We start from the raw sequence: 21,698 nt of genomic DNA, 5'->3' as shown, positions 1-21,698 counted from the left end.
TAATTTTTTTTTTTGTTTTGGAAAATGTAACTTTCTTAAGAGTACATATAATGCTATTGTATATTCATGAGAGAATGAGAATGAAAAGGGCAAATAATGTGTTAGTATTATGAAGATGGTTTGACCCTAAGAGACCCTCCCAAGGAGTCCCATGGACCATACTTTGAGGTCTGCTCCTCCACAGAAACTAATGTGTGTGTCCAAGGAGGCACAGAAGTACAAGGATGTTCACTGTAGCATTGTTTATAATAGTAGGAGCAACCTTATCCAACCATAGGGTAATAGATAAATGAAATATCTGTACCTCCAATATAATTTTATACAGCATATAGGTATAAATCAACACAGAGCAATATCAGAAGCAATGTCTAGCACTGGCTGGTATGACTCAGTTGGTTGGAATGTCATGTTGTAAACTAAAAGGTTGCAGGTTCAATTCCCAGGCAGGGCAAATACCTAGGCTGTGGGTTTGATCCCAGTCAGGGTGTGTAGGGGAGGCAACCAATTGATGTTTCTCTCTCTCCCTCTCTCTCCTCCTTGCCTCTCTCTTTAAAAAAAAAAAAAAAAAAAAGTGGTGGAAAGTGTCCTCAGGTGAGGGTTAAAAAAAAGAAGCAATGTGTAGTAAATAAAGCAAGATTGAAAATATGTATAATATTATTTATAAAATTTAAAAACATACAAACCAAACAGTATATGTTTTTGCAAGTAAGTACAAATATTTATAGAAGAATTTGAAAAGAACGTACTGGAAGCATACGTTCCATGAGAGTGGTTACCATGAGGAGCTGGGGTAGGGGATTGCAGGCTGGTTTTATCTGTAGTGCTTAATATTAAACACTAGGAGAAACAATGACAAACTGTTAAAAATTGTTAATTTGGGATTTTGGAAGTGAGATATTTATTGTGAACTATTCTCCATTTTTCAGCTAGTTTCAAAAAAGTCTCAAACATTATTGCAAGAAATTATAACATTGTTAATGACTTTATTATGCTTAATTTTATTGACGAGAAAACATTCATGAAAAATGTTAAATTTTAACAATTATTAACAGTGTAGTGTATCATCTTTTGCCCACTTAATTAGCAACAGAGAACCTGGTAATATCCTGTGTGGAAAGAGTTTGGTACAGTGTAGCCTTAAATATTTCTGGTGACATTTTAAGTGGAGACAATTCTGTTTAGAAAGCAATTTTTAAAACTATTTTAAGGGCCATAAAAATGATTCATTCTCTGATCTATTTGTCCTTTTTTCGGGGCGGGGGGCATGTCTCCTAAAGAACTAATGCTTAGTATGAAACAATTATAGACATTAAAGATTGTTGGTGATGGTAAAAAATTATAAGGGGTTTAAGAGATTAGCAATAGAATAAAGATTACATTAATGAGTTTACTTGATATGCAATAAAAAATAAGTGTGTAGAACAGGCAGCACTATGGAAAAATGTGAAGGGTATAGTACGTTTACAGAGAGCATGTGAAATATCAGTCTGTTGTAATTATAGTTATTTAAGGGATTATGTTAAATTACTTTAGATGGATAGAGTTATGTGACTTTTTTAATGTTTACAAAGTTCTCCATGTTATTACCTTTATCTTGAAATACTGTGTATGTTTATTTTTGTTATATGTGATGATTGGATTTTCTTTTTCAAATAATTACTTCGGACTTTTTTCCCTCCAAATCTCAGTACCTTTCCTAACTCTTTAAACCTTAGGCAGAAATTAAACGTCTGCAAGAAGCCAATAAGGCAGCTCGGAAGGAAAGACAACTGATTCTTAAACAGCAGGAGGAGATAGAAAGGATCCGGCAGACCACCATAAAACTTCAGGAGAAGTTAAAATCTGCAGGGGAGAATAAATTGGTAAATTACATGAATTCTTATTTCTTTGGTTTCTGCCTCACACTGCTTACTAATACCTAACTCTGCATTATTTTTTAATACGATGAGTATGTTCATCCTAGCACTATGATACAGTGATGAACTAGGATACATTTTTATGTATGTGACTAGGATACGTCTTTATGTATAGTGACAGTATTTTTTTTACCATGGAATATTCAAATTTTGGAAGGGGCACATAGCATATATAGTAGCTTAAAAATGGTTTCCATTTATGAACTCATTTGGGACAAAGAGCCTTTGTTCTTCCTTAACAATCTAAATATATTCCTCAGAATTAACGAAGGAGACTATTTTTGTTCTTTATATTGTATTTATTTCAGCTCTCTAACATTAATATAATGATACATGATTCAAAGGAGATACTCAGATAAAAACAAAATTTGGGTCTGTCCTGAGACACTGTAAAGTATCAATATAGCTAGTGTTGAAAAACCCAACCTACATTGCAGTATAGTTAAATTACTCTGATGTTCTCTGCTTTGATTTTTAAAATATACTTTAAATTTTGAAACAATCTTAAATTCATGCAAAATTTCTACCACAGTATAAAGAACTCTGTTTTCTTGAGTTGAGAGTATGCTGCTAAAAGTTGACATTGATACATTACTACCATGTAATCTTCAGACCTCAGTCAAGATTCTCCAGTTGTCACAGTAATGTTCTTTTTATCGAAACATGAGCTCAAAAGCACATCCTGCATTTAGTTTTCATGTCTGTTTGGTTGCCTTCAGTCTGGAAAAGTTCTTTGACTCTCATGACCTTGACACTTTGGAAGATTACATGCCAGTTATTTTGTAGAATGTTCTCCAGCTTGGGTTTGTCTAGTTTTCCTTGTAAGTAGATTCAGGTTGTGCATCTTTGGCAGGAATATCACATAAGTTTTCTTCTCAATGTTGTGGCACCTGATTTAGATTTAACCCAGTAATGATGATGTTGCCTTAAGGTGGAAGGAAGGGAAAAAGGAAGGAGCTGGAATCTACTTTGTTTATATTGTTCACAAAGTAAAAACAGTGACCCCCTGGCTGGGTGGCTCAGTTGGTTGGAGCATTGTCCCAGTATGCCAAGGTTGTGGGTTTGATCCCCAGTCAGGGTACATACAAGAATCAACCAATGAATGTGTAAGTAAATGGACCAAAAAGATCAATGTTTTTTTCTCTCTCTCTCTCTGTTTCTCTCTCTCTAAAATCAATTTTAAAAAGCAAACAAACTTTGCCCTGGCTGATGGCTCAGTTGGTTAGAGTTTCATCCCATATACTGAAAGGTGGTGGGTTCAGTCCCTGGTTGGGGCACATACAGGTGGCAACTGATTGATGTTTCTTTCTCTGTCTCTCTCCCTTCCTCCTCCTCTAAAATCAATAAACATATCTGCAGGTGAGGATTTTTTTAATCATGATTTTTTCTAACCCATCTTCCTGAAAAGTTGAAAGAATAAGTGACTGATATTTCTGATGAATTTGTTCATCAAAATGTATTGATTAAACCAATGGCTCCTAAATGTCTTTTTATTATAAACTTTTTAACTTGTGAAAATATTTTCTGTAAGAAATATTTACAGAAAAAAGATCCATTCATCAGTGTGATTAAAATAAGTATGTTCCCTTCTTTGTGTCTACTCATATATGTTTTATATAGTTATAATGTGTATAATTTTATATTCCTTTTTGAGTAGTTTCATTTTTTAAAATTAGGACATTTAGATACTGGATTACTAATGGTAGAAGTTTTCTTGATTTTTTTTAATCTCTTAAAAGTTATTACACTTTAATTATATATAAATATGTGTAAAATATATATAACATAAAATTTTTATTTTAGCCAGTTTTAAATATGTGATAAAAATTTTGTCTGTTAAGTAATACCTAAATTTTGGCTATTTTAGAAATATTGTTTTCAAGATAAACTTAATTTTGAGAAGGTGTTTATGATCACTTTGAAATCTTAAACTCCAGTAAAATTGTGCTACTTTATCCCCCTCTGTTTGCAGGACTCTCATAGTGATGATGATACAAAGGAGAATAAGGCAGTCAGCCCTGGCCCAACTGACCTGGAGACCCGCAGCCCTTCCCCCATTTCCATCTCCAGCAGCGAGACCAGCAGCATTATGCAGAAACTGAAGAAAATGAGAAGCCGCATGGATGAAAAGTAATTCGTTTTTATAAATATTTTGTGTTTACATTGGAAGTAGCAGCAACAAATAGTATTTTTAATGTACTTCATTAGATTAGATTGATATAATATTTTATGGTTTCAGTAGCCCCTTAACAGAATTAGTAAGTCTGTCTAGAAGTCAATTAACTATAGATCTGATAAATAAACAAATATTCTTGTTTTTCATACAGCCGGGTTTCTTACTTTAAAAATCAAAGTAGTATTTGCACATATGCCCATGACAATGTTTTCTTCTTTCTTTCACTGAAAGTTGTAAGTGTGAAATGTGTACCTTCTCTGAAATCTGAGGACAGGTCTACTGACTTGGGGGAGCGGCCGCTTAATGGCGTATCCTGGGGTCATCTCGTCCTGAGGCGGTCCGACAGGTGGTGGGCTTGTTCAGATAGAAGAGTGAGACTTAACCTTGTGAGTAGGTGTGGATTGCTCAGTTGAGACCACAAAGACTGAAATTCTGGGATGTTGAACGACTCGACACTCTACTGTTCTTTTAAAACGTTTCCAAGTATAAGTTTTTAAAGGTTCTTTTAAAGAAAGCTATACCTACCTAAATGTAGCTCACTTGTATGTCAGCTTTGACCGTATAAAAGGACATTTATGTGAGAGTTTACTCTTTTAAGTTCGCAATTTGAACCACAGATGGAACTTAAGTTTTATCTTGATATCTTGGTGATGTGTACCACATATTACCAAATTTAATAGTGCTCTGTGTTCATAAATATGCTTTACATTCATGAGATCAATCTATGATTTAATTCGCTTCTGAACAGCCAAGCGGTTGTAAGTCAAATCTTAGTAAATATTTGCTGTAGGTGCAGTGTTTTACATTGGGACTGCATTATTGAATGGAGATTGCATTTTAGTAACTTAATATTGGCATTTCATAACTTAAATATGCCTAAATTGATTATTAAAATAAGTTTAAAAAATAAGTACAAACTTTAAAAATAAAAAATATAAGGGGGTGAAACCAAATATTCACCAATGTGTAAATATTCCTTTTGGATGATTTCCATGGAATAGACTAATTAAGGCTTCTTCAAATAGGAATTCATTGAAATTTAAACTAGAGGTGCTTTCTTTCATTCCTAATAAAATTTTCCCATACTCTGTTTCGACATGCTGTCTTGCTCCAAGGATCTTTCGATTCAGAATAATCTCTCTCATAAATTTTCATAACTGATGGACACTTTACATCTGTGTCCAAATGTCTTTGATAAATGTCGGAGGAACGACAGCTAATGGAGTAGTGTCTTCATTGGCCCTTTGTTGTCTCTGTCAGTGAGATCCTCATAGCTGGCCTGTATGAGCAATAGCCTAATAAGTTTAATCATGTGTGGAAGAAACCGCAAGTCTTTGTTTATCTGTGAGATAGTCTCAGGTGCTTATTTCAGATTTGGTTAAACCTTAACAAATTCAAGGCTGAATTTATTTGTTCTGTTAATTATTTTCTCAGAATTCAAAATACTAAAAACCTAAAATTTTTGTAGTATTGTTCTCCCTTTCTTTGTCAACCATTGCAGTAAACTTCTGAGAAGTTTGTAAGAGAGAATAGGCCTTGAAACATTCATGACTATTTTTTTTAAATGACTCCTTGATTTGTTGTTTGAAGTGATACAGTTGTATTTATGGGTAGGGATTGGGTGAGGACAGCAGTGGCAAAGAAATTATCATTAAGGTTGGGATGACGGTGCTGAAATTGGAGGATGAACAGGAGTATTTTCCAGAATTACCAGTACATTGAAAAATATTATAATTATGCAATATTTTTTTATCTTAAAACAAAGTAATATGTGAAAACTAGTTTTTAAACACCATTCAGATCATTGAAAGCTTTAGAATTAGATCTTCAACTCAATAAATAGTGAGTTAATTTTGCTACAGTAGCACCCAATAATAAAATCATTTGAGCCTTATTTGTTCTGAGGGAAATAAAGAAGAATCAAACATGAATCTTGTTTCAAAGAGTTGATAGTCTAGGTGGAGAAAAAACAAGTATCAGGTTTCTTTAGAGAAATATATATAAGTCAGTTGCTAAGGAAGTTCGTAGAGGGAAGAAATTTGTAATCAAAAGAGTATATCAAGGAAATTTTCATGGATGAGTGTTCAGAATTAAACATACTTTAGAATTAGTACTTTCTAGAATAAGAAGAAAAAAAAACACAAACATTATTTTTGATTTGATCATTGTGGATCAAGGCAGCATGGAAAACTGAAGCCTGTGGTCACCGAACTTCTGTAATATTCCCTTTAAATATTTTGAATATTTAAAAATATTCCCAGTTAGAAGTAAATGTACTTACTTGGTTTTAATCAAAAAGTTAAACAGCCCTGGCTGGTGTGGCTCAGTGGATTGAGTGCCGGCCTGTGAACCAAAGGGTCACTGGTTCAATTCCCAATAAGGGCACATGCCTGGGTTGCAAGCCATGTCCCAAGTAGGTGGTGCATGAGTGGCAACCACACATGGATGCTTCTCTCCCTCTTCTTCTCCCTCCTTTCCCCTCTGTCTAAAAATAAATACATTAAAATCTTAAAAAAAAAAGTTAAACAAATAGCCCTGGCTGGTGTGGTTCAGTGGATTGAGCTCCATCCTGTCAACCGAAAAGGTTGCCAGTTCAATTCCCAGTCAGGGCACATGCCTGGGTTGCAAATTTGAAACCCCATTGGGGTACATAGAGGAGGCAACTGATCGATGTTCTTACATCGATGTTTTTCTCCCTCATTCTCTTCCTTTCTCTCTAAAATCAATTTTTAAAAATATGTCCTTGGATGAGGTTAAAAAAATGAAAACACATTTTAATTTTACTTATAACAATACAGAATTAAGGAATCATAGATCCAGAAAGAATTTTTAAATGATTTAGAGTATTAGAGTTTTATTTTGTTTAATATCTTTCAGAACCAAATAATAGAACTAGAGTATCATTTAAAATTTAAATCCTTTTTTAAGTATATTTTATCGATTATGACATTACAGTTATCCCATTTTTTTCTTCCCTTTATTCCCCTTTGCCATACACTCCCCTCTGACCAGCATTCCCCAACCCCCCCTTAGTTCATATCCATGGGTCATACATATAAGTTCTTTGGTTTCTCCATTTCCTATACTATTATTCTTAACCTTCCCCTGTTTTGTATGCACCATTTATGCTTCTTATTCTCTGTACCCTTTCCCCATTCTACCCCTTCCTCTCCCCACTGACACTTTATTGATCAGTGGTCTCCATGTAACCTCCATTTCTGTAATTCTGTTTCTGTTCTAGTTGTTTGCTTTGTTTTTGTTTTGTTTTTTTTTTTAATTTTTTTAGGTTCAGTTGTTGATAGTTTTGAGTTTATTTTATTTTGCTCTTTGAAATTATAGCATGGTTTTATAATCTGTTGGAACATTCTAAAGTTATATTAACCCAGGGAAAAAAAGGTTCTCATTTATGACACATGGTCTAGCAGTTTGTCATGGTATTTCGAAACGGATGAGGAGGTACTTCAATGGAGAAAGAAAGAATTATAAAATGATGGAACTTGAAGTGCCCTTAGGGAAGTCATCTAGTATAGTCTTTTAGTTTTACAGGAAGAAATTGATGCCCACAGGGATTAAGTAACTTGTCCCAAGTCACACACATAATGGCAGAGACAGAGCTAGAACCTTGCTCTCTGGACTTTAGCCAGCTGAAGTTAAAGTTGAGCTAAGTTGGCCTGTCTGCTTTCAGTATCAGGTTTAATAAAAAAAAAAAAAAACTACACTGGCCCTGGCCAGGTGGCTCAGATGGTGGAGTGTCATCCTCGTACATCAAAAGGTTGCTGGTTTGATCACCGATGGCACATGCATCGATGTTTGTCTCTCCCTTTTCATTTTTTTTTAAGATTTTATTTATTTATTTTTAGAGAGGGAAGGGAGGGAGGGAGAGAGAGAGAGAGAGAGAGAGAGAGAAACATCAATGTGCGGTTGCTGGGGGTCATGGCCTACAACCCAGGCACATACCCTGACTGGGAATTAAATCTGCGACACTTTGGTTCACAGCCTGCGCTCAATCCACTGAGCTACGCCAGCCAGGGCTTGTCTCTCCCTTTTCTTCTCTGTCTAAAATCAGTAAAAAGTATATGTGCCCTCCGGTGAGGATTTAAAAAAAAACCTACATTGATAACTTCAAGTTAGTAGAAACTGACCCTTAAACTGGAAGAGTGCCCATTGGCTGATTGCTGGAATTGAATAGCTGCATATGTCAAGTTTAGAGTATGAAAGTGTGATTTTAAAAATGAATCAGTTACTCATGAATTTCTTTTTTAAAAAAATTTTTATAATAATTTTTTAAAGATTTTGTTAATTTATTTAGAGAGAAGGGAAGGGAAGTGATGCGTGGGTCACCGGCCAGCAGTGATCATGGAACGCTGTGGATGGCTTGTTGAAACGCGAGAAAAAACATGCACAGAGACAACCAGGTCCTGTGGGGGAATAGGAACAGCATGGCCATTCCTCACTGTGATGAGCTCCTTGGCCACCCTCTCTCCTGGAGGGCGCCATGGCCACCCTCCCTGGTGGGGAGAGGCTTTTTATTGGTTTCGTTTGCATAAGAATTCAGGTAAAAGCTCATTACTCATTGCTAGGAAGTAAGGATCAAACAATAGATAACAAGGAAGTCTGAGGGCCTATTTTGAGTCAGGGTCAAAGAGCTGTAAGACTTTTAAGGAACAAACTAACTTCCTCCTTGGACCCTTCTTATTCAACTGAGAGCATTCTAAACAAAGAAGGTTTCACAGGAATTTACATGTTCTTTCTTAGGCCTGATCACCCGGGGAACCCGCCCTTTTCAGCACAGAGCGGCACCACCCTGTCATTGTTTCAGGCTTAGGTGGAGCAAGGAAACTAAGGCAACCAAGAGATAAGGAGATTTTCTCCCAGACGATGAGGACTCAGGCTATGTCAAAGCTGAGGATCGAGGGTCCATCACCCCCTTTTGCTGTAGCCCCCAAAGTCCTTTCTTGGGGGTCTCCCATGTGATCGTGCCTGTCTTAGGTCGTTCCCCCCTTGGGGAATCTTACCTGTCTTTGGCTAACTGACCAAGCTTTGGGGTTCTGTTATGAATGAAGCAGCGCTCCTGCCAGGGAGATAAGCTTTTGTCTCCTTGCTGGCTTACGGTTCCAAGGACGTTCCCTCAGTCTTAGCCTAGGCGGGGTTACAGCTTCTGATACCAGGCAGGGCGGTTCCATACAGGGAAGGAGAAAGAGAGAGAGAGAGACAGCAATGTGCTAGAGAGATACATCGATTGGTTGCCTCTCTCATGCTCCCAACTGGGGGCTTGGCCTGTAACCCAGGCATGTGCCCTGGCCGGGAATTGAACCCATGACCTTTCTGTTCAAAGGCTGACACTTAGTCTACTGAGCCATACCAACCAGGGCACTCATGAATTTCCTAAGATTAAACATTATAGGAACATAATCTCCATTTATACTAAATCTATTATACCTCTAATCCTAAGTCCACTGTTCTGTTACCATCAGAGGCTTTGTTGGGGTGATGCCTTAACACCAACTATAAAGTGTATTAGTAGCATTTTCTATTAGTAGTAGACATTTATGTCTCTGTGATTGACAACTTTTGTTTATTTTGTACTCATGCAGCATCTTGAAGGAGTTAACTCTAGTGCGAAGTACTTCTTTTATCTCTATTTTATTCAACTTTTAAAGGATACTCGTCATTTCTAGAATACACATATATTATATAGAGAACATTGCTCTGGGAAGAAGTTCTAACTTTAAGTTAAACTTCCCTTATACTGTTTCTTAAAATATTTTCTCTTCTTTTTCTGTTGGCCATTTCTTCTTGTTGTTTATTTCTAACCTAGAGCATTTGAATATGCTTAATCTTTGCATGTGAAAAAAGATCAATATTTGTTTTAATTAGAAAAATTTGTTTTAATAGAAGAAATTATCCTTTATTGAGCTGGACAAAAAATTAAATTGTGTCTTTTTATAGTTTATTTTATGTTTCAATATTCTGCTTTTTGTACTAGGTCATGCATGCATTTAGCAGTTACACACTTGAGAGGGTGGGTGAAGTTTGAATGTTATGAATACATTTTTTTGGACCTTTTGCCAAGTACATGTGTTTTTGCATAATATTTTGATACTTGGCATAAAAATAAACTTATTATACATTCATAAAGAATGGCAAGGAAGATTGCAGTGTCTTACTGAAATTTGGCAAAATTGTTTTTCCTTGAACTTTGGTGTGAAAATCAAGGCAATCCAGATATATGTGTGTGTGTGTGTGTGTGTATAAATGAAGGGGAGTTAAAATATTAAGTGAAATATTAAGTTGTATAAAACACATTGGTAGTCTGTTTTATAAAGATATACATGTAGGCAAGATTCTATATACTTTTTAAAATCCAAGTGACCGGCTGGATTTATACCTAGATTTTCTCACTTCCATGATGTACCGATACAATTCCTTGCCCTTCCAAGGCAATAAATGTTGCCTTGAGCTGTAAGTTGTTGTGTGCATGTGAACAGGAGCATGCTCTGTCAAAGAGAGTTAACCTTTCCATACTGTGACTGGACTTATTTTTTCATGTATATAATAATCTATTTACTATTTAAAATGAAGGGAAACTAGTGGGGTTTTGCTATTTTTATAACTTTAACATATGTAATTTTCTTTTAATGTTATGATTGAGCTGTCCACAGCATGATTATTTTAATGGCAGTATTTATTAGGACTAGCTTAGTTTATTCTTAATTCTTATCCTGATAATTTATAAGATGGGTATTGTATATCAGTATTCGAGTATGCCCTTGTTAAACATAAAGCATGATAACCTCCACTAGGTCCTGTTAGTGGCAGTAAGCTTTATGTTGTAGAGGTGAACAGTGTATTTTTAGTATAAGTGGATTTTTAAAATTATATTATTTTCAAGTTGATCATGATGGTAAGGTTAAATAAGGCAAATGTAGTGCTTTTTAATTTAAGTTCAAGACTTAAAATATATGACAAGGTACAGACATAAAAATCACTTGCGCAAGAGAACATATGTGTGTAGAATTGCTGATATGTAGGTTCACTTCCATAATTGTTGTACTCTTATGTTAAAGCTCATTGGAAAACATACTTAGCTCTACAATATACTTCTTATTACTTTATTCACAAACAAGTAAATTTACCTGGAAGTATAGATGATGGTTAAGCAATATGTAAGAAGAAAGGCACGTTTATTCAGAAATCATTGGTAAGATCTATAAAAGGTACATGTTTTATATGTCACACAGAGTATAATACTTGCGTTAACCAAGTAGCTTGTAATGTTCTTCAGGAAACATATTAAAAGTTCTTCACTCAGCTCTTGTGCTTTCCCTTTCTCATTCTTTCTGCCTCTTGATCTCTTGGTTTTAAAATCTTCCTCCTTATTTTGTAGACACTGCTCTCCTGTTCACTACTTCTTCTCTGTCTTTACGTCTCATCACTGGGCCTCTCTCAGTGTCTGTTTTCCCAACCTTCATCCCAAATTCCAGCTGTATATCTACAACCAGTTGGTCAGGTAACTTTGCACCTTTTTCAGTGCACTCTTTGATAGAGCATGCTCTGTTCTTTTTGTTTGTTTTGTTTGCTGCTTTTTTCTTTCTTACTTTTTTTTTCCCCCTAAGAGCCTAGAGGCCTCTTGTCAAATGTCCCATAGAAACCTTTTTGTTTCTACATTAATTTGATGTGCTGACTGCTCAAGAAGTGGAGTGTGACAGTTCCTGTGCTTTATATCAAATGCTTGTTGGATGCCTGGGTGCATTTTTGTTGATTAGCTACCGCTACAGATCTAATACCAGTTACATGAGCAGTCCACCTTTTATGAAGCTGCAACGTCTACTTTTGAGAAAAGTTTAATAATAGCTTTTTAACTACTCAAAGAACTTTCCCTAAATCAGTCATTTCTCCTAATGTTTTGAAGCTAAGATATATTGGGCTATTTCATTTCAGAGATAGGGTTAAACTGAGAAATTTGAGACATTTGGTGCATCCTTTTACTCCAATAAATAAAGTTATGTTTTTATGTATATGGCATCTGACTAGTGCTCAGAGTTCTCTCCATGGAAAACAGATTAACACCTGACATTGTATCTCTTAGGTAATGGCTCCCAAACTCACTACACCTGAAGCAAAACCAGATTGAATTTGAAAATAAAAGTCAAAACGGGACATGAACATGTTTTTTGTTTGCTTGCTTATTTGGGGGCTTTGGGGTTTGCTTTTTGTTGTTGGTTTGGTCTTTGTTGTTTTGAGTTTGTGTGTTGTCTAGCCTGAGCCTTCACAAAAAATTCCCCATATGTCTTCTTTTGTGAAAAAGAATCACCTATGAAAAAAGAATATATATTATCAGTCATGGTTGTGCAGATGTTCTGAAGATTTTTTCTCTGAATTTACCACTCTTTTTCCTTTGCTACTCTTAAAATTACAAGTAAAACATAAATTCTCTCGTTTTCTAAATAAGTTGGCTCATCTAAGCTTCTGTGATCTGAAATGTTTTTCAGATGAGGAGTGAGAATGTTCTTTTTTACACAGCTTGTTGATAAGGTGATGAGCGATAGCGCTCGCTGAGTGATTTCTGCCTGCAGATTTGCGCTCTCACTGTTCTTCGTGGTGTGACCATAGGTTTCTGACCAAGCGGGAGCAGAAACTAATGCAGCGGCGACAGCACGCGGAAGAGCTGCTCGAGTGGAAGCGACGCTTAGACGCAGAGGAAGCAGAAATTCGTCAAATGGAGAAACAAGCTTTGGCTGCCTGGGACACAGAATTAATAAAGCCTAAAGCTCCTAAGAAAGAACTGGAGGAACAGAGAGCAGAACAGAAAGGTAATGTATACTAGCTCTGTTCAGATTACAAACAGAAGTCTAATGTAACAAAAGTTTTACTCATGATTTTTTAAAAATGTTAATGATTAAGGGTGGTGAAGGCAGTAATGTACAAATGCTACAGAAATGGGAAAGTTGAGAGAATACTGTAAATATTTTTATCCTAACATACTTGAAAACGTAGAAGAAATGGGTAAATTCCATGAAATGGAAATGAGGTGTTCCATGACCAAATGGAGTTTAACACATATTAAAAAATTGATAATGTGGTGAATTACTTAGACAAATTAAAGGAGAAAAAAATACATGACATCTTAATGGATTAGATTCAGAAAAGGCACTTAAAATGTAAAAAGCATTTGTAATGAAACAAATCTCAGATCAAAGTAGCAATAGAAGGGAACTTCCCTTATCCTGATGTAGGATGCTGTTAACAAAAGCAACGAGCCAACCCTAACACAGACATCATACTTAATGAGGAAACATAGAAGACCTCTTTGGATTTAGAAGTAAAACAAAGATGCTTATTTTCACCTAAGGAGTGAAAGGAAGAAGCAAAACTCTTCATTATTATGGATAATACTATGCATGTAGAAAATTTAGCATTTACATGTCAGTTATCAGAATTAATAAGTGAGTTTAGCAAGGTTGCTGAATATAAACTCCATAAACAAAACTTAATTACATGTCTTTAGACTAGCAGAAATTGATTAGAAAAATCTAATTTTTAAAAGATACCATTTATAATAGAAATAAAAAATATGAAATACTTAAGAATAAACTTAAAATGCATACAAGATCTTTAATGTTTATAAAATTAAGAATTTTTTGAGACATGAGAGAAGACTAAAATAAATGGAAATCTTTTCCATATTCATAGATAGATTCAGTGTCATAAAGATGTTAATTCTCCCTGAATTTATCTATTGATTCATGACAATTTAAATCAGAAACCCAGCAACCCTTATGAAGATTTCTTCATAAGGTTTAATAAGCTCATTTAAAATGTATGTGAAAGCACAAAGAACCAGAAACATACTCGCTCCTAAAGAACTACAAAGTGCAAGAACTTGTCTGATGAGATATCAAGACTTCTGAAAGTATAGTAATTAAACAGTATGATATTTGCACAGAGATAGACAAATAGACTGTGAAACAGCCCAGAGGAAAATCCATGCAAAAAAGGAAATTTGACTTTTGACATAGGTAACTTTGCAGAATAGTGAAGAAAGGAGGAACTCTCCGATACGTTTTTGTAGGAGGAAAAAATGTAGTTGGATCCCTACCTGACAATGTAAAAAAGATCCATTTCAAAGGGTAAAGAAAAGCTTGAATGTGACAATTAAAACTATAAAACTTTAGAAGATATTCTAAAAAAATATCTTTATGACACCAAGGGGGAACAAGATTTAACGTTACACAAAGCAAACACCGTACAGTGAAAGACTGATAAATTCGACTTCAATAAATTAGGAATTTCTGTTCATTAATACACCGTAAAGGGAAAACTAGGTAAGAGATTTGCACCACATCAGACTGGCAAAGGAATAGTATCAAGCATATGTGAGCAGTTTCTATGAATGAAAAGTAAAATGACAACCTTATAAAAAATAGGCAAATGAGCAGTCACTTCACAAATGAAGAACTCCAAATGATCAATAAACATGAGAAGATGTTCAATTTCATTAGTTTCAGGGCATAAAATCCATAAAGAAATACCGTTGCATACCTGCATACATTTCCCTAAATTTGCTGGCTTAAATTTTTTTTCCACTTCCAGAAATCAGAAATACAAACTCAAGGTGTTGGCAGAATTCTTGGTACCAGGAGATAATTCCTTCATTCCTTCTCCCAGCTTTTGGTGGCCAAACTATAGTCATTCCTTTTATCTGTGTAACGCCAGTCTCGCGTAATCACATTTGTGTCTGTCTTCTCTTTTGTCTCTTAAAGAAACTTGTCATGGGCCCTGGCTGGGTGGCTCGGTTGTTTAGAGTGTTAGTCCTGTACACCCAAAGGTTGCTGGTTCGATTCCTGGTCAGGATACATACCTAGGCTGGGGTTTGATCCCCAGTTTGGAGAGTGCATATGGGAGACAACTGATCGATGTTTCTCTCTCTTCCCCCTCCGTCCCCTTAAAATAACATATTCTCAATAAACATACTCTCAGGTGAGGATTAAAAAAAGAAAAAGAAACTCGTTATTGGATTTAGGGCCTACCCACCACATATCTAGGATGACCTCATCATAAGATCCTTAATCACATCTGCAAAGACCTTTATTCCAAATAAGATCACATTCACAGGTTCTGGGGGTTCAGACGTCAACATGACCTGAACCTTTTACAGGGGCAGAGGGGGTCATCATTCAAGCCATTTACAAGTAACGTATCAAACCTGTTGGTGTGTAGGTGGAACAAAGTGCTGTTCTACCCCTGGTTTATGTACTGAAGAGAACTGAAGGCAAGTTTTCTAAGAGCTGTTTGTACGCCTATGTTTGTAGTAGCGTTATTTTCAGTAGACAAAAGATGAAAGCCACCCAAATATCTATCAACAGATGAATAGATTATTTAAAATGTGGTGCATACATGCAATGGAATATTAGCCTTAAGAAGGAAGGAAATTCTCATACGTTCATCTACGTAACAGTAGATGAATCTTGAAGACATTATGCTAAGTGAAATAAATCAGCTTCAAAAGGACAAATATATTATGATTGCACTTACATGAGGAACCTTGAGTAGTCAAGTTCACAGAGACACAAAGTAGAATGGTTGTTCCTAGGGGCTGGGAGAAGTGAGGAGAGAACTGGGAGTTACTTAAGAGTATAGAGTTTCAGTTTGGGAAGATGAAAACGTTCTGGTGGTGATGGTCGCACAATAGTGGGAATGTACTTAATGTCACTGAACTCTGCACCTAAAAATGGTTACTGTTGTAACTGGGAGCCACATCTGCAGTGTGGCGACAGGTGGACCTGCCCCAGCAGCCAGTGCGGCACCAGCCCGAGGTCCTGCCCCTCCCCCACTGCTGCCCCAGCAGAGGAAAAGAAAATGGAGCCAAGAAAGAAGGATCTGAGGAGTCTGCTGATGACATGGGCTTTGGTCCTTTTTACTAAACCTCTTTTGTAATACATTCAGTAAGAAGCTGAACTCTAAAAAGAAAGTAGTTAGTATTGTAAATTTTATATTATGTGTCTTTTACCACAACTTAAAAAAATTAAATTTTAAACAAGTCAGGCTGTATAGTACAAGGTCTAGAAAGACACCCAACACAGCAGTCCTACCTGGCTGCCATTGGTTTGCCTTGGGGGTGTGGAAATTGGGCAGATGACGGGCTGGGATGAACCAATCACTCTCCATCCTTCCCCATGGTTTGGAGGTGGTTTCTTTGGCACTGCGTTCTTGTACTACTTTTGTAATTAAAAAATAAGGGAAAAGGCCAAAAAAAAGAAGAAGAAGAACACTTCCAAAGTAAAGTCTTCCACAGACAGATTGGAGAAGCTTCCATAGTTTTCTTTCAGGGCAGGTGACCTTCAACTTTTATCTTGATACAATCTTTATATTGTTTGCACTTTTAAAGTGAATATATGTTACCATTATTGAACAAAAAATAAATTGTGTTGAGGGACAATAAAGCTGAAATGTGGAGGATTCTTCCGTTGCCTAATACCTAAAAATTAAGTCATTTTCCAAACCATTTTGAATTTTATACATAGTTTATCTTAGAATAGATAAATATCCTTGAGGATATTTAGAATTCCTTCCTTCATTCAACCATTCTGATTACGCTAAACATATATGGTATAAAAATATGCCTTTTTAAATTTTGAACTGAAGTGCTTTTAAATGTCCAGTCATTGGGCCCAAAATTTTAAGTGAGGTTTAGAATTAAGTATACCAAATGTTAGCAGTACTGACCCAAAGTGGGATAAAACCAAATTTTTGTGGGATATTATACCTGTAGAGACAAAGAGGGAAAACAGTGTACTTGTATTATACTTGTATAATCTTAAGAATTTCCTGTTTAGTGTCAAATATATTTTTCTTAGAGTGAGCAGAGGCCACAATGGACAGGAAATTCCAGAGGCAAGACAATGTTACAAATTCTGAAAGTGCTAAATAAAGTTCATAGTGTGTCTCCACTGATGAGCTACTGGTAGTTTACTCATTTTTATTGCTTTGTAGCATTTCGTTATATAAATATACCACGGATTATTCATTTTACTGTCAGTAGACGTTTGCGTCCCTTCCAGTTTTTGGCCATTATAACAATTCTGCCAATGACCATGGGCATTTCTCCTGCGGTCCATATGCAGGATTTCTCAAGGATGTATACTTAGGAGAGTGGACTTGCTGGATCATAGTGTTTTCACGTTTTCCAGATTCTACCAAATTGTCTTCCAAAGTGGTTGGTGGGACCAGTGTTCACTCCAAAAGGAGTGTGTGACTCCTCTGTCTTCACAAACACTTGGGGTGCCAGTCACTGTCATAGCTGGTCACATGTCACGGATAACCTTTCAGTCTGTGTCAGCCAAATTCTCAATTAGACTAACAGACGTCATAGCAAGTGTGGTTCATTGAGCAATGGGATTAAAAACTGTATCTAGGTGCAGTTAGTGAAATCATGTTAAAAACAAATGTGAAGTGTGACAGTGGAGCATTTCCCTTACCAGGTTGTGTACTTCTTGCTTTCGCCCTCTCCTCCTAGAAATGATGAGCGAGGCGGACTCGCCAGTCCCTTCATACTCTCGCCTGCACAGCGAAAGCTCCATCCCAGAAGAGTTGGCCAGCCCGGCCGCTGACTACATGCCGTGTGAGTCCACAGCTCAGGAGCAGCCAGGCAGTCCGGACCACAGCTTACTGACTGAGGACATGGTTTTTTCACAGGAACTGGAATCTACTACTTCTCCTAGTAAACACGTAAGTTTTTGTGTATTTGTATCTTAAAGCTTTAGAGAAAAACCTGTCTAAAAGGTATATTAGTAACAGGTCTGTTCTTCTATTAATGACAGTGTCAGCTATCACTCATACCTTTAACACACATATATAACATTTGAATAGAAATAAAGCTTTTCATTGACTCCTAAAGATTTATGTATGATTTTTAGCTTTAGCGACATTTATAAAATTACATGCTATTAAGTCTATAAATATTGAGGGTATAGGAACTTCTAAAGTCTTTGATAAAGACAATGTGTGGGAACATAACAAGTTGCTTTAAAATCTGTGTTTTTTCATATAATAGAAATAATAAGAGCTTAAATCATACACCAGTGTGCCTTTTCTACAATGTAGTTAATAACTGTTCTATAACTCATAATCAGAATAAAAGTAAGGTTTCATCTTTTTTTTGTTTTAGATTTTATTTATTTTTAGAGAGGGAGAAGGGAGGGGGGAAGAAAGGGAGAGAAACATCAATGTGTGGTTGCCTCCCGTGCGCCCCTTACTGGGGACCTGGCCTGTGCTCAACCCAGGCATGTGCCCTGACTGGGAATCGAACCAGTGACCCATTGATTCACAGGCTGGGGCTCAATCCACTGACCACATCAGCCAGTGCTCATCTTTTTAAGGCAGATCTGAAATGGTTATTGATTTTAAATTAGAATAATGGTCACTTTGAGAATAAGAATGTTTTCCACATTGTCCTTGATTCTATACTTCATAAATAAAACTTAGCTGGTAAAAATTTAAGCTACAATCTTAACTTTATTCTTTTTAACTTGGTTTTGTAAAGTACAAAAAGGACTTAACCTAACAATATCAAATATTAAATAAACAAAAATATTGTTAAGGCCTATGTTTTAAAAATTCACCTAAATTCATAATGGAAAATCCTTTTTTAAAATGTATTTTTATGGATGTGAAGAGAGAATAGCATTTCCCTATTAGAAAATCAATCAGAGTCACATGTATTACAGCACCTGAAAAATTTGGAGGATAAATATATTTTTTTAATCCAATGAAGAGCCCATTCCATGTTATGTTGCAAAATATAAGGCTTTATGCACATACTTGAAAACAGTACTTTTAGATTATATAAAGCTTCTATTTAAATTATCATGTTAGTAATTTCTTGGTTATTATGTGATAATGGGCTTGTTGTATAGGTAATTTACTTGTCACATGATTCCTACCTTTCAGGAATTTATAACCAAACTATGCTTTTTGACACAATCTTACTATTTTACTACTTTCTATAAATTGGTAAGATTTTACCTACATCCTTACTGAGGTTTGGATAGCCATCATCATCTGATTAAATACCAAAAAATAGATTTTTTCCCTCACAAAAAATATATATATCAAGGAGATCAAAACTAGTGTGCCTTAAAGTGGTTCCTGTAATAAAAACCGGTATCTGTTGAGTGCTTACTTACCAAGTGCCAGGCAGTGCGCTAAGTGCCTTGCGCAGATCGTCCTCGCAGTGCTGTAGGTGCCGCGCTGAGCCCCACCCTGAGGCCGAGCAGGCTGGGAACCTTGCCCCGAGCCACAGGGACGGGAAGTGATGAGAGCCACCAGTCAGGTCAGGCGTTCTCACTTCCATTGATGTCAGGGCCCAAATTATGTCCTTTGTAATAATCCCATGTGGGCAGTCTTCTTATGCTCTGTTTTCTCCCCTTCCTCCTTCCCTCCCTTCCTTCCATAAAAGTAGTACACATTTGGCATTTAAAATTTTTTCAGCTTTTTTGAGATATAACGGACATATAACACTGGATGAGTTTAAAGCGTATAGCATAGAATGACATGACGCACATCTCCTGTGAAGTGATTACCGTGCCGTTTAGTTAACATCCGTCACCCCATATAGTTACAGAAATGTTTTCTTCCTGGCTGTAAGAACTTTAAGGAATTACTGTCTTAGCAGCTTTCAGGTACGCCACACAGCGGTGTTCGCTGCAGTCACCCTGGGGTGCACCCACATTGGTGTTCGCTGCAGTCATCCTGGGGTGCACCCACATTGGTGTTCGCTGCAGTCATCCTGGGGTGCACTGCAGCTGTAGTATTTACCTTGTGGCTGGAAGTCTGTGCTTCAGACTGTCTTCGCCCAGTCCTCCCCTGCCCGTCCTCTGCCTCTGGTGACCGTAAATCTGATCTGTGTTTTTGTGAGTTTGGGTTTTTTTCAATTCCATGTATAAGCAAAATCACACAATATTTGTCTTTCTCTCTCTCTGACTTAATTTCACTTGGCATAATGCCCTCGGGATCTATCCATGTTGTCAGAAATGATATATCACATTTCCCTTTATTCATTTATCTGTTCATGGAGAGCTGCCATATGACCCAGCATTTCCACTTCTGGGTATATGTCCACGGGAAATAAAACTGCTACGTTGAAGAGATACCTGCACCCCCAACTAAGTATTTTTTAAATTAAAGAGGATAAATATCACTTATAAAATCTACTCCTAGTTTATTATAAATATCTTTTAAAGCATGCTTTTTATAGCATTTTTCTATACCTTTAAAAAATTGAAGTCTTATTTTTTGTAAAATTTGTAAACTGCTTTCACTTTTTATGTCATAGTTATTTAAAATTTTTTGTAAATATTAGTATCTCACGTTTAAATAAAGTTTACAGCTATTCACAGAACAGTTCCCATTTGGTTTTCTGTTTGAACAGTCACCTCCCAAAAGCTGCGCATCTGTGTCAAAGCAAGAGTCTAGCAAAGGAAGCCACAGGACTGGAGGACAGTGTCGTCTCCCTGTCAAGTCCCATCAGCCCTGTTCCAGTTGGTCAGACGAGTCATTATCTATGACCCAGTCAGGTGAGACTAATAATGGAGAGTTTTTTACTTGGTACTATGTTTGAGATTCTCTTGGTAAGTTTTCTCTAACTGTATGCTGGTATTATGTTATCCTTTGTTGCATTTGCGAAGTGTTTTTTCTTGCCAAGAATAAATTGCATAATTCTTTACCTTTTACTGATAAATACACCTCTGATTACACCAAACATGACAAGCTGTTATATTCTCTGGTGTTAATAGGCATCATGTATTCATCAGGCATTTGTAGAATTTTTCCCACGTGGCAGGCATGCTTCTGTGTCCCCATAGCACTCTGTGCTTCCACCTGTTACGTCAGGCAGCACAGCATTGCAACCAGACGTTACCCAGCAGGTCTCCCCCCCAGAATGTGGACTTCTGGAAAGGAGGGTCCGTGTTGTGTTAACAGTTGTAGCACCGGAGCCTGGCAGCTACTTTGCATTGCATGTGGTAGGACTGTATTAATGTTTCTTGAGTGAATTAATGACCATAAGGAGAGACGGGAGGCAGAAGAGCAGGATGGCGTGAAGCTCAGAGGAGGAGAAGTAGGGAAGAGACTGCAGCTAGCAGTGGGGAGCATTGTCTGTTTTCCCATAACCTCCATCCTATTACAAATCTCTACAGTAAATAGATTTTGAAAGAAGCAGCAGCCAGCTTCTACTTTAAGAGACTTCAAGGAGTTAGTTCATCTTGGAAAGTATATCTAGAGAGACAGTGTTCAGTTTGTGTCCGATTCTGAGGAAGATTAATACCGTATGGAGTGCATGCCTCTGAGCTCATTTTCAGTTTACTTGAGTAAGCATTCAGTAAAGGAAAAGGAAAAAATATACATATTTTTTGGTCTTTGATTCTATTCTATATCTTCTTTGTTTTCAATGTTTCAAACAGTAGTAAATCATGGAATTTTTCCTACACTCGTATTTATAGACCTCCCTTTTTCTTTGAATAACTGAATAATATTTCAAAGAGTAGATGTATCATAGTTTATGTGATCATTTCCCTAGTGATGGTCATTTAGATTCAAAAAATTTAATT

At 36.4% G+C, this 21,698-nt stretch overlaps 1 protein-coding gene across 5 annotated transcripts in view; it reads left to right on the top strand.

The window, feature by feature from the left end:
* CEP350 (centrosomal protein 350) overlaps positions 1-21,698 on the top strand; it is a 112,454-nt gene that overhangs the window by 68,379 nt on the left and 22,377 nt on the right. For 3 of the 5 annotated variants that reach the window (XM_036015010.1, XM_036015009.1, XM_036015012.1), the window contains 6 exons: positions 1,716-1,862; positions 3,889-4,046; positions 11,480-11,602; positions 12,706-12,905; positions 17,609-17,820; positions 20,522-20,666. In XM_036015010.1, the coding sequence (XP_035870903.1) occupies positions 1,716-1,862; positions 3,889-4,046; positions 11,480-11,602; positions 12,706-12,905; positions 17,609-17,820; positions 20,522-20,666 (985 nt within the window). The remainder of the gene's footprint in view (positions 1-1,715; positions 1,863-3,888; positions 4,047-11,479; positions 11,603-12,705; positions 12,906-17,608; positions 17,821-20,521; positions 20,667-21,698) is intronic. The other 2 variants (XM_028530572.2, XM_036015011.1) reach the window with 1 other exon arrangement.

The sequence above is a fragment of the Phyllostomus discolor genome, chromosome 14 (assembly GCF_004126475.2).
Source record: "Phyllostomus discolor isolate MPI-MPIP mPhyDis1 chromosome 14, mPhyDis1.pri.v3, whole genome shotgun sequence".
NCBI classification, from domain to species: Eukaryota; Metazoa; Chordata; class Mammalia; order Chiroptera; family Phyllostomidae; genus Phyllostomus; species Phyllostomus discolor.
This window is presented reverse-complemented; position numbering and strand designations above follow the sequence as displayed.